At 42.4% G+C, this 13,345-nt stretch overlaps 1 protein-coding gene across 1 annotated transcript in view; it reads right to left on the bottom strand.

The window, feature by feature from the left end:
* Positions 1-13,345, bottom strand: part of RICTOR (RPTOR independent companion of MTOR complex 2) — a 144,975-nt gene that overhangs the window by 46,140 nt on the left and 85,490 nt on the right. The window contains exons 10-17 of the mRNA XM_018554400.1: positions 12,110-12,177; positions 9,664-9,746; positions 6,804-6,891; positions 4,009-4,099; positions 2,420-2,486; positions 2,258-2,338; positions 2,057-2,157; positions 609-774 (exon numbers count right to left, since the gene is read on the bottom strand). Of these exons, the coding sequence (XP_018409902.1) occupies positions 609-774; positions 2,057-2,157; positions 2,258-2,338; positions 2,420-2,486; positions 4,009-4,099; positions 6,804-6,891; positions 9,664-9,746; positions 12,110-12,177 (745 nt within the window). The remainder of the gene's footprint in view (positions 1-608; positions 775-2,056; positions 2,158-2,257; positions 2,339-2,419; positions 2,487-4,008; positions 4,100-6,803; positions 6,892-9,663; positions 9,747-12,109; positions 12,178-13,345) is intronic.

The following is a 13,345-nucleotide window of genomic DNA, read 5'->3' as shown; positions in this document are numbered from 1 at the left end:
TGTATATTTGCTGTGTGAAATCATTTAAGGCACTTTGCCACTGACTGCTAGTTTCAGGATATTTAGAGTGGGATTTAGGGACGTCACTACTGTTCTGGTCATGGTTATCCTTGCTGGAGTGGAAGCTGTAGCTGGGGAACTGCAGTGCAAGAATCTGTCTGCTGCCTTAATTCTGGGGATCTGTGATATCTCCACTTCTTCAATATTCCCCGACTAGATATAAGGCACCAGCCGTCATGGGTGCAGCACTGACATAAGGAAGCAAAGCTCTGCTCCTCTACCAAGATGACCTCCTCCACACCAAGACACAGTGGAAATTATGCCATGGTAAGTTAGTAATGGAGAAAAGTCACTTGTCTAGTAAAAGCAACGCCTGCAGTGGAGGGCAAGTTATAAGTCTGCTTCAGGCAAACCAACATTCTCTATGAGCCAACATGGGGCAGATCAACACACATTTCGTCATCAGGAAACACAGTCTACCGCTACTTAAGTATAGCTGTCACTTGTAGATGTAAACAAGGCACAAAAGAGACTATACACAGTAACCTCATCAGCTACTCATTTGAGAGTTCTCCTTTTTGATGAAGGAAAAGCACTTTTCTTCCTACCTTCAGTATAAAAATATCCTTTTGTACACGCAGGTGCTGGTCGCGTTTTTGATGGGTAGCCATTGCTTTCTGTACAACGTGATCTAGATACAAGCTGTAAGGTTTCGGTCCTCGTTTCTTCATTTCATGGAAGCGTTTCAAGCAGTTTAATGCCGCACTGGCCCGTCTACAAATTTTAGATCACACATATTAGTCTTAATGTGGCTGCAGGTAGAACTGACACTCACATTTCAAATTTGCACCATGATTATCTCAAAATCAATTTAATCTCTAAAAGTTAACCTTAAAAATAACAACCTATGGAACGAAGTTAAACTCAACAGACCAGTTTGGAAGACCGAGCAGTATTAGACCTAAGACCAAGTAATGCTTTTTAAGTAGAACTCCAGAAAAACTTTTTCTTAACCCTTGCAGTGGGGCTACTCCTGCGCTGGAAGGGTTAAGTGCTTGGTAATATCTAGGATCAAAAATAAAGATATACTGAAATACCCAACGCTCAGAGCAGACCAGCTATCATAGCGCTCCCTCCAGCCTTTCTCCTCCTCTGCTGCAGGAATCTTCCTCATGTCTATACACTGTGTATAGATGTGATGATTTAAAGTGACATTAAAGTCAAAAAAATGTTTCCCTCCACCCAATGTTAATGTCAGCACTTACCTTAACTGTCTCTTAATCTAATCTTCCTCTTCTTTCCCGTCCTTTTCAGCCTTCTCTCCAGCGCTGCTGCGGGTCTCCAATCCAGCGATGACTTCTCTGTCCTTGCTGGTACTTCCTGCCCCACAGTGTCTGCATGCGGGTGCACGCGTCCATATACTTACCCTGTGTCTCTCGTCTCCCGGCCAAAAATCCGAACTGTGCCCGCCCCAAGATGCTTTGCGGCCGTCTGAGCAGTTTCGGATTTTCGGACGGGAGCAGTAGATATATGCAAAAAAACCGGAGGGTTTAGAGACCCTTTAAGGAACCTTAGACCGCTGCAGAGGAGGGGAAGAGAGGCTCTAGAGACTGGTCTATGAACAAGCTGGGGCAAAGCATCGAGCGAGTTTAACTTTTTTTTTACTTAGACACAAATGAGCAGTTAAACCTGGCAGTGCAGTGGTAGCCCCACTGCAAGGGTTAATAAACACATAATCCTGGAGTAATTCTTTAAATGTGTATGGTCAGGGTTAGCAGAGAAACATATCGAACTGAAAGTCCTGGAACAAATGCTTACAAGCACATTGACACAAAGGTCTGTATTCAGAAAGTGCTGCTTAGATGTGACATGTGCAGCTTTTTACATTATGAATTAGGAATGCAAAGCATGTCATTAGCAGCCTCTGAACTTTCAGAACTACTGCTCAATAAAGTAAACAGGATTTTGATAACCTGCATCTGATGTTTTAAATGCACATCAAATGCAGGAAAACATCCCAACCACACAAACTTAGTATCTTATATATAAAACATACAGCCTTTTTTCCTTGGGGATGTCAAACGATGCCGCCATGTTCATCAGGGTTGGTAAACAATGTAAGTGATGGCTGTGTGAATGGGGAAGGATCGTGTTTGCCTGCAGTAAAAAAAAAAAGAAACAGGAAGATTTGAAACAATATTCAGTTTTATGCACAGAAGTCCAGTATTTTTTCCAGGTAATCACCAATAAAACATACCATGTGCAAGAGCTCCCCTAGGATGATTGTTGCTCTGACAGACACATCATCATCACTGCTTGCTATCACCTCCACCAGGCCCTAAATCAAACCACACAGGGGTTATATGGAGTAGGAAGGACAGACAAGCACAGCTGCACATGACTTTTCCGGAATGCTTACCTCCAACAAGCCATTTGTAATGAATGCAGAAAGTACAAGCGCTAGATAGTTGTCAATGAGATCAGGCCTGTAAAATTAGAGATTTTCTGTATGAATATTCTGAGTTTTAGACCAAATGAACAAAAAAAAAATAAAGTACTACAAACTGCAATAACTATATTGCCCACAGCAACTAATCAAAATCAGCTTCAGCAATCCTAAAAATGCATTCAGGTACCTTAACTATTATCAAAAATGTACCCTGTTTCCCTGAAAATAAGACCTAGTACTATTTTTGGAAATTGCTAAAATATAAGACCTACCTTGAAAATAAGACCTAGTTGTGACCATTCCCAGGGCCGGTGGTGGCATAAGGGGGAACCTGAAGAGCCGCAGGAGAGAATCAGAGGTGCCAATGAAGCCAGCGCTAGAGGAAGCGAGGCGGCAGCGGAGGGAGCAGAGCCGCATAAGCTGATATTTCCTCTATAGCGCCGACTCCTGTCACAGGCGGAGTGATACCAAATGTACTCCGCCTGTGAGGAATCGATAGTGAAAGCGCACTTCGCTCATTCTGGTTACCAAATTGCTCTTGGAAAGGTACGGCACCCCTGATTGCCCTGATCACCATATTCTTAACTTTACCATTTTGTATTATTTAATTTGGATTTGCACTAACTTTGGATTGTTATACATTTAAAAAAAAAAAAAATAAGACATCCCCCGAAAATAAGACCTAGTGTATTTTTTTGAGCCAAAAAATATATAAGACAGTGTCTTATTTTCGGGGAAACACGGTATCTTATTTGTGTATCACTCGGCTGAAGATCCTCAAATCATCTCTGAATTGGTGCTGACACTGTCCTTCCTTCTGGAGGGGGGCTACTTTTGTTTCTCATGGTCCCTGTCGTGTGTAAAGTAGTCACCGCTCCAAGCTCACTCCCGGGATGGACTACAATCTCAATACAAATGAGTAAACTAAACAAGATATTGTAGTCCATCACAGGAGTGAGCTTGGAGCAGTGACTACACCACACACAGGGACCATGGAGAACAAAAGTAGCCACCCTCCAGAAGGAAGGACAGTGTCAGCACCAATTCAGAGATGATTTGAGTTATACACGAATAAGATACATTGTTGTTTAATGCATTTTTTAAGATTTAACTCCTGAGTTTAGTGTCACTTCAAAGAAATGTTGTAGTTAATCTGACTACTTTAATCTGATGTTTCTGTGGGTACTGTACTGAAAAAAAGTCCAGAAAGGCTTTATTTTAAGGGATTCAACTTTTTCATGAACAACTGTCCTTATAATTTCTGATCTGCATGCTTGCTCTAGTTCTTGACTTATAAAGTACCAATGCCAATGGATCAGAATGCCAGTCACCTAGCATTTCATTGGGGGTGTTAAGCAATAGTAACCAACTCATTTCTCCCAGTAAAACTTTCCAGTAAAGTCCATATGTTGGCTTGGATCTGAATGTCAGAGGTTTAACATTCAACATGCATTTCATACAACTGTTATGATTACTTTCTGTTGGTTATTTACCACAGATGAAATCCCAGGTCTGATTAGTCCCCTGCTAGCATCTTATCAATGGCACCTAGCACATACCTGGAGCGCGCTCGATGTGGAAGAATTATTTTAGCTTCTGCTGCAACAAACTCATCTGAAAGCCTCCAAGACTCCTGAAAGCGACTCGGATCTTATGATAAGAGAATGGATATGTATTACATTTAAACATTCAGCATCCAAACGATTCTTCAGATCACAAGATACATTCTTTGATTAAACTATCTACAGCCAATTATTGTTTTTTTTCTTATTATGGATAACGTAGCTAAGAGTTCAAACCCGTGAGGTTTATTATAGCTGTGTCCTCACTGGAGAGCTTCCTCCTCCCTTTTTGATTTGATGAACATTGTCATCGGGACTAAAATTGAGGCAAAGGTCTGGGCTTTAGCTGTCACTGAACTGAAATAGATGGAAGATCTACCAATGGGGACAATTGTCTTAAAGGAAAACTATGAGTTGAGTGATTTCCACTTACCTCATAGTTCTAGCCGACCTGTGACAATGATACTGTCACAGGTCGGCTCAGTAGATCGGGAGGTGAGCGAACAGATACCGGCATTCGCTCACTTCTCGATCCTGTCACTGCTCTCTGCCGTGACAGGGGAGGGGCTGGATTCCTCCCTCCCCGCTCCAATCCGCCAGCGCTGACTGGCGGAACGGACGAGGGATGGGGCGGATACAGCTGGCTCTGCCTTTAGATAGGCAGAGCCAGCTGTCACTCACGCAGCTGGGCGGATCCCGGCACAATTGTCGGGATCCGCTTCAGCTGCGGCGTCTCAGTACACCGCGAGCTACAGCTTGTGGTATACTGAGCCTAGGGTAACGGGAAGACGCTAGTTTGTGTCCTCCCGTTACCCTAAAGAGAACTTTGAGGAAAAGACTTAACCCCATAGTTCTCCTTTAAGGGAGGATTTTCCTGCCTTTGAAGAGATCCCCTTCTCATTCCTTTACAGGTTATGTATCCATTCCCTTCTCCATCTGAAATACTAGGAGATTCAGAAAGAAATCGTAAACCTGTCGAAATCATGGGCAATTCTAACCGATAATACAGATACAAAATACATAAACAGACGTTAGTTGAAAAATGAAAGTCAAAACCCTTAGTAGATCCAGAGGTATAAGTAGCTTATGGGGGACCATTCGCATAATTTTCAACCTAAATCACATTGAATTCTTCCCCCTTTATATTGCAAAAAAGTAATGTCTTTCCTTTGTAAATACTATTTTTCTGTTCCTCCACCTTCCCACTTCCACCTTTTTATAATTTGGGACCATACAAGTAATCTGGGACTCCCTTCCATTTGTTGTCTCTGTGGTCCCACAGCAAACCAGGCCGGGGGAGGACAATTAAACCTCTCCTTTGCTGGGAAGAACCCTTGCCTTTTCAGACACCCTGCGGGTGAGTAGTAGTTTAAATTATTTTACTGTTTGAACAATGTAATAATTGTGTATTTATATTAGATAATTTGCCTTCGATCCTGCGAGGAAGCATACCGGTGAAACGTGTTGGAATAGAAATGCATGCCACAATGGAAATGTTTGTGAATATATAAATGGACAGCAATGACACAATTTATATGAATATTGGACACCATTGATTGAACTCTTATCTATACAATGTGTAGTGGTAATGTGGCTCTGGGAGGCTGACATATGTTAGGGGATTATTTATTGGTTTTATGTATTGTTCTATGCACAAACGAATGTTATTTATATTTTGGATTCAATAAAATTAAATAAGGCATTTTAAAGACAAGGCAATGGTTGTACACCTCTTGCAATCCCCAAAATACTGTGTTCCATGTTAAGTACTTGTTCTTCTATGATATGGCTTGTATACATGTTGCCATAGCGGCAAAATGCGACATATTGCGGACATTGTTGTTAGCATGGCAACCATTTAATATAATGATGGCCAGCTAGATCTTCCTGTGCGTAATCGCCAAATCTAATGTGCATCGCCAGGGAGCAAGCTGTGAAAGTTGGGTAGTAATAGCCGCCTGCAGAGCAAAGAAGGTGGCATGGAAATAAGAAGGAGAGAACTTGGGCTGGAAGAGAGACAAGGATGCACCCCTGTGGACTAGGATGTATTTTAATCTTATAATATACAAAGCTTTATTGTTATAGCCTGATAACCTTTTCAATATAAGGGGAAGGATCTCTAGGTTAAATGAAAATCTCAGGCTTTCTTGTAAAACTTAAGTCTGGTCCCTCCTCCCTTGTCATTTAACGTGGTGTGTGTCTTGGTGGTCCAATGTGTAGTCTCAAACAGTGATGGGGTCAAGATTGCATTCTACAGGGAAAGACAGATTTGCAAACCATGACAGCACTTTATGCCTATAGGTAATGTTTTTGTTTGATTTGTTTTTGACTATTTTGAAATGTGGTTTCACAAAAGTTAACCTCTTCTTATGTATTTTATCATATTCTCAATCTGCATTGCCCAACAATGGAAATCCTCTCTGGACTGAATGACACTCTTTGAAGTAACACTGAAGATTTCCATCTGCCACAAAATGCTTGTAAACGATAATGGAACCTCAGTGATGTTCGCTCCTTGCATTAGGTGGACCGGATTTTGGCCAATTAAGTTCAGCCGTTTTCGCCAAGAAATGATACATTTTAGGTTTATGAAATTACCAGATTTTACAAGCAGGTGGCACTACCACTAAAATCTGTGAGAGCAGCTCTCTCTTCCCAGAAAAATTGTAGAATGTGCAGGAGGAGGGTAACTTATTTTACTGTATTGGGAGTTCCAAACTAAAAAGTTACTTTTTCAGCCTTAACCTTTAATTGCAAGTTTATCACACCATGAATCAGGGACTGCTACTTACCTACACTCAGTAGTGCCTCAATAAAGTCCTTTGTCACCACAGGAAGAGGAAGGCGAAATATTTCATACAGTATCTCAAGAAGACCTCGCTATGTGATAGAATAAAAAAAAAAAATCAGAAACAAAGTACAACTACAGGCGAAGGTGATTCATTTTTTTTATCATATTATCTCCATAATTTTCTTATTAAATGCACAATATGTGGTCTTGAGATGTGGTCTAGTAATTATGTTGCATGAAATGTAAAATGTTAACCCCCTAGTAATCTTTGTGAAATGTCTAACATACAAAGATCCTAAAAACTGATAAAGTAATAGGCCTACAGCAAACTTATGTGTTATGTGTGTGAAAATGCTGCAAGGTTTATTGCTTTTGGGAATGGAGTTTAATGTCACCTCTTTCAATTCAAAAGAAAACATAATAACTTAAAGAAAAGGTGTTTTTTCCCTATAAAGGATTAAGACAGAATATGAAATTTAATTGCAATTAAAAGTCCCATGTGCAATCTATTCAACATTTACTTGGGTAGCAACAGTGCCGATTTACATTTTTTGTTCACCATCAAATCCTTTTCTTGGGAGTCCATTCTGTACTCGGCCCTGTCATCCACAGCTTCGATGTGCTGAAGTGACCATGGACAGCACACGTGTACAACTTTTTATAATGACACTGAAGTTACGCTATACAGTTTTGATGGCCGAACAGGGAGCTTAAGTGATCAAATTTACAAACTCCAGGCAGACTTCCCTAACTAAAAGGTGTGTGTACAAATGTTTACAATACCACTGAGGGGGCCCTAAAACACAGATCGCTGCAATACATAAATGGAAACTTCAGTTGCTGAAGGCACATCTGGACCCATCCCCTCCTGCACCTCAGGTTTTTGTCAATAAGGCCATATTTTATAGTGATAGCTCAGTAGTAAGGAACGGGAGGGGATGGGCCCAAGTGACAGCTTTGTGTGCTCAAGTCACTAATGCCTTATGAGGCACGTTGCACTGTAGGTGAACATACACAGAGGAAATTGTGGGGGATCGCTTTAAAGTAGCCTATGATGCAAATACAGGTGCAAAGGAAGAGGGTAAAGGACGCTGGCTAATGTTAGCATCACCGATTTAGAATGTGGGCTGCAGACATACTGGTAGGCCTTGTCCACTCAAAGAACTTTGGAAAGCATGTTGCAATGTGTTGCACTTGAAATTTAATTCAAAAGCTATGAATGGGACCAGAAAGGGCACGCAACAAAATCTCAGCATTCTGCCATAGGAAATGGTTCTAAAGACACACAATAGATTTTAGTAGGGATGTCACTTTTTTAAGACCAAGTACAAGTACTGTCCGTCATGTACTTGCCGACACCAATTACCGATACTTTTTCTTAAAAGGGACATGTGACATTTTTCTCTAAAACAACACAGACTTATGATTTTAGGGCAGTTTCTCACCAGGGCTAAATACATGTCCCCACAGCAGAACACATGTCCCTAAGGCAGAATAGTATTCTGCTTTGGGAACATGTGTTCTGCGAATACATGTCCCCCAAAGCAGAATTCCTCTCACCAGGCTGTGTGTCAATCTCACCCGTGCGACTTGGACATCTGCAGTGGCTTTGCGGGCACTTCACCTCACTGGCGATGCCGGCCCCCCTCCCATGTCCAGACCGGCGATGCTGCCACGTCCAGTCCGGCCAACTATCTGCGCTGCTGGGCCCAGTGACTTTCATCCATCTCCCGGCCCAGTCCTCCCCATCAGTGTGCGGCGGGAACCCCCAGCTTCCAGCCCTGGGGCGGTAGTTCCGCCCCCGGGTTGTCCATGGACAGCTATCTGCGCCTGGAAGGAGGGGGAGGAGATAAAGAACCCGACAGGCACTGCCATGAACAGCTATCTGCAGGTCCCCAGCAGGCTGCCAAGGTCCCCACAAGCGTCGATATGGACGGCCGCTGCTATTCGAAAATTTAAAGGGCCGGTATCGGGCTTAAGAATCGGGGCATTTTCACGAGTACAAGTATTCGTGAAAATGCCTGGTATCGGAACATCCCTAGATTTTAGCATTTCTGTTGCAAAAAACACAGCCACATGCTCAGTGTGAACGGCACCTTACTGAACTGACAGCTGTTTTAGCACCAATCAAATTTGGTTGCATCCACTTTTGGCTTAAACTGCAGTCGCAGCAACAATCTGCTGCTCAAAAAAAAATGTGATCTATTAGAGCTCATCAGTCCTTTGATGCAAGTTTTTTCTTTTATTTTTAGTATCACATTTCCTCTCCAAGGGTGACCAGGACCACCGTTGTCACCCTAGGTTGCTTGCAGCAGATATGGACTATATCTCACCGTTTCCTCATCTCAATTACATGGGGGAGGTGTTCTGTTGTCAATATAATATGAGCTAAACAGGGCTTCGATTTTAGTGTAGCACAGGCAGAGAGCACAGGAAGCTATGCACTCTGATTTTTGGCAGGATCAACAGGTATGTGCAGTATTTTTAAAGAGATAAAACATGGGGGACTGTGCATTTATTGCAGAGATGTACTAAATATGTGTTTTTGTTAATTTTTATTTTGCCGACCCATACACAGAAATCATGCCACAGCCCGCGCTCCACTCTTTTGTCTGCCAAATATACACAAAGAGAGGTAACTATTGTAATGGATTTTATGTATTTTCTGTTTTGAAAACCCAACCCAAACACTAAGCCCAACCCTATAAAATGTGCATGACAACAGGGCCAGGCAGACTGAGTAAGAACTGGGTGTGACAGGCGGGTTTTACTTTCAAGGGAAAGATTACCTTTAAGACACAGAATGTTGAACAACAGAGAGTGAAAGTAATGGCGGTCGTCAACAAATACCAATAACCTACCCGTATTTCCATGTTTGGTATACAAAGAACTCCGATGAGAGAATGGATGCCAGAATTCCCAGGCTTGCATAAGCTAATGATACCTAAGAAGGAACACAACATACACTTCAGTGACGGGGGATATCAGCAATACAGATGAAGAGGTGTCTATTAACACCCTGACAGAAGATTTAGAACACAACAGCGAGCTGAAAACAAATAAAAGTAAAGGCAAAGAGAGTTTGGCATCTCTGAACATTCTTCTCAAGCAGGTTAAAGGCCGACAACCGCTCACACAAAAGATTGTGGTACTGATAAGCGTTTAAAGCCCATTTCCACCTTTGCAGAGGAATTTAAAGTGACATTAAACCCTCAGATTTTTTAACATAAAACAATACTGTAATGTGTGCCTTACTGTAAGGTGCCTAACTGTAGAGGAGGGGGAGTGAGGCTGGAAGGACCGGTCTAAGAGCAAGTCGCCTCAGGAGGATTGCGCCAAGGAGCAGTTAACCCTTGCAGTGCTGGGGTAGCCCCACTGCAAGAGTTAATAAAAGTTTTGCCTGGAGTGCTATATAAATCCTGTATTCTAATGATAATTTAAAGTGCATGTCCCGGCATTATCCAAATATCCCTTTCTATAACTTGTCCCAGACTTTTTTTTTTCCTTTGATCTTGTTCCTGTAGTAAGAAACGGCTTTTATTACTCCCCATCACATTGCCACTAGGCTTGGAAAAGTCTTCCAGATATAGCCGATGGGATCTCACTTACATAGGCATGCTTACAGGACTACATCTCCCAAGAGCCCTTTCTCTAAACACAGTGGGGGGCATTTATCAAATATATATAGGTAGCTTTACTTGTACCAGCATTGGACATATTCTTGAAGAATTCAGGAATCATTCAGTCCCATGTAGGCGCCAGCAGGCTCTTCAAAGGTGTAGGTAACTGTTTGTTTGTGTTGTCGCCGCCATAGTAGGGATTAAAGGTGATGTTTTGGTTGGCCCAAAATAATGTAATGTGTGTCATCAACCAACCCGCCACGTAATTAGGAATGAATGCTCGCTTTATCTTAGGGGATCTAATGGCGATTAATACTTACCCTAAGCTTTGGTTCTGGGGCAGCCAGCATTCTGGTCTTCTGTGCTCCTGTCATGGAATGGGGGCAGACCCTTTGTGTCATCACATCTATAAGCTGGGCAGATTTGGGGAACTGGTCATCACTACCTTAACCTTAATGAAGGAAGCCTAAGGGCCTGTTCACACGACGTCCGTTTTGTGTTCTGACCGGATCCGTACGCTGCTGCACTCAAAATGCATCCCAATGTATCCCTATGTGTTTTATGGGCTACAGTTCTCACGTGCGCAGTCCGTTCAGCTTACGACAGAAAAATACTGCATGTCACATTTTGTCCGGTCCGGAAACGCACGAAACGCAACAAAAACGCAACGCAGCTAAGGAGAAAGTGACCTCGGAGGCTGAATCTGCACACAGACAGATCCTTGGCTAAGTCAGCATCCGGACCCAAAACGCATCAAAAACGCACTGCATCAGCAGCTCCACGTCTGCTGATCAGCACCTGATCTCATGTGAACAGGCCCTTAAGGACCACGTATTAAGTTATATTCTCTGTTAACTCTGTTAAATCCCCCCCAGACAAAACACACTGAGGGGGATTGATCAAAACTGGAGCAGACACAATCTGGAGCAGCTGTGCATGGCAACCAATCAGCTTCTATCTTTCATTTTCAAATCTTAAGTGAACAAACTGAAGAGAGAAGCTGATTGGTTGAGGATTGGCGGAATTATGTAGTGAATCAGGTAGGCCTGACAGCTATGGTTGAGAGTTCAATGCAGCAAAGACACTGGGGGGAATTTATCAAAACTGGAGGCGACAAAATCGGGAGCAGCTGTGCATGGCAACCAATCAGCTTGTTTCTTTCAATTTTAAATCTTAATGTATCAAACTGATGAGGGAAGCTGATTGGTTGCCATGCACAGCTGCTCCAGGCTTTGATAAATCCCACCTGTGTTGTCAGCCCAAACTGTGAGTTAGGAGCACACAGTTTTGCTGGCATATTAGTGTTTTTTTCCTGTACTTGCTGCTCTTTTAAAAGGGATAAAACATGGAGACATGTGCATCTATTGCAGACATGTACTGCACATTTTTGCCCTGACATACACTTTGCAATCACGTTAGTGATGGCAATTTCATATTTCAGCCCTCTAAGGTTGACTCTTAAAAGAAGAATGTCAATGACTGCCACAGGCAACACAAATTATGTGACACCACTGTACAATTAGACAAATAAGACTGAGTGAGGGGACAACAATGAGGAGAGATGAAAGAGAAAAGACACGTCAAGAAGAGCAGACAAGATGCAACACGTCAAACGTTGTAATACCCCACATCTCGGAGAAGTGATCTGGGAGAATGCGGCTTTCACTGTCGAGTGACTCGCACTAACCTGCCCATGATCGGAATGCTGCTACAATCCCCAGTTTGCTTGCCTGGAATCTGGCCTCTCGGTCCTCTCTGAAAAAGAACACAGCACAAATCATGTTATCCTTCACTCACAATCCACAGGCATGTTACCAGGATTCAAGGAAACTTATAGCAGGTTCATAATCTTTTCTTCATTTATCATGTTTAGGAGTAAAAAAAAAAAAAAAAAACATTTTAAAAATATATGTAATTAATTTGGGGAAATATAAAACTTTACATATGAATACCGTATTATGTTTAGCCTCATCTTCTAGTGAGCTGGTGGAGGCCTTGGCACTTTTTAAACGTTCCTCTCTTTATATCATGTGTTACAAAAAGCTAGTCAATTACATAGACCAATAGCTGCAGATAAACATCACAAACGTATGTCATGGGAGTGAATTGTCTCTTAACTAGGGAGAGATGCTGCCTGTGCTTTCTCAAGCCAACCCATGGTGCTCAGGAAATCCCTTTGTCATGCAATAAATGGTTATCTGTAAAACAAACATACACCACCTGGCCAAAAAAAAGCCACAAAATCTAATATTTAGTTGGTCCGCCTTTAGTCTTCATTATGGCCTCAATTTGCTGTGGCATTTCTTGATAAGCTTATGCAATGTCACAACATTTATTTCCTTCCAGAGTTGTTCAATTTTCATCAAGATCTTGTAGTGATGGGAAAGTTGGACCACTCAAAGTCTTCTCCAGAACATCCCAAATATTCTCAATGGGGTTAAGGTCTGGACTCTGTGGTGGCCAATCCATGTGTGACAATGATGTCTCATGTTCCCTGAACCACTCTTTCTCAATCTGAGACTGATGAATCCTGGCATTGTCATCTTGGAATATGCCCAATGTGCCATCAGGGAAGAAAGAATCCATTCATGGAAAAACCTGATCATTCAGTATATTCAGGGAGGCAGCTGACCTCATTTTTTGGGGACATTATGTTGCTGAACCTATTTATACAATGGAAGGTGTGTGTCTCTCTCTCTCCCTTTCTCTCTCCGTCCCTCCCTCTTTCCCTCCATTTCTCTCTCTCTCCCTCCCTTTCTCTCTCTCTCTCTCCCTTTCTCTCTCTCTCCCTTTCTCTCTCCCTCCCTTTCTCTCTCTCTCCCTCCCTTTCTCTCTCTCTCCATTTCTCTCTCTCTCCCTTTCTCTCTCAATCTTTAAGCGGCAGTTCACATGCACATAATATATGATCAAATCCACAGGTTCC

Source organism: Nanorana parkeri, unplaced genomic scaffold (assembly GCF_000935625.1).
Source record: "Nanorana parkeri isolate BGI_ZX_2015 unplaced genomic scaffold, ASM93562v1 scaffold156, whole genome shotgun sequence".
Lineage (NCBI taxonomy): Eukaryota > Metazoa > Chordata > Amphibia > Anura > Dicroglossidae > Nanorana > Nanorana parkeri.
The sequence above is the reverse complement of the archived record's forward strand: the minus strand, read 5'-3'. Positions and strand labels throughout refer to the sequence as shown.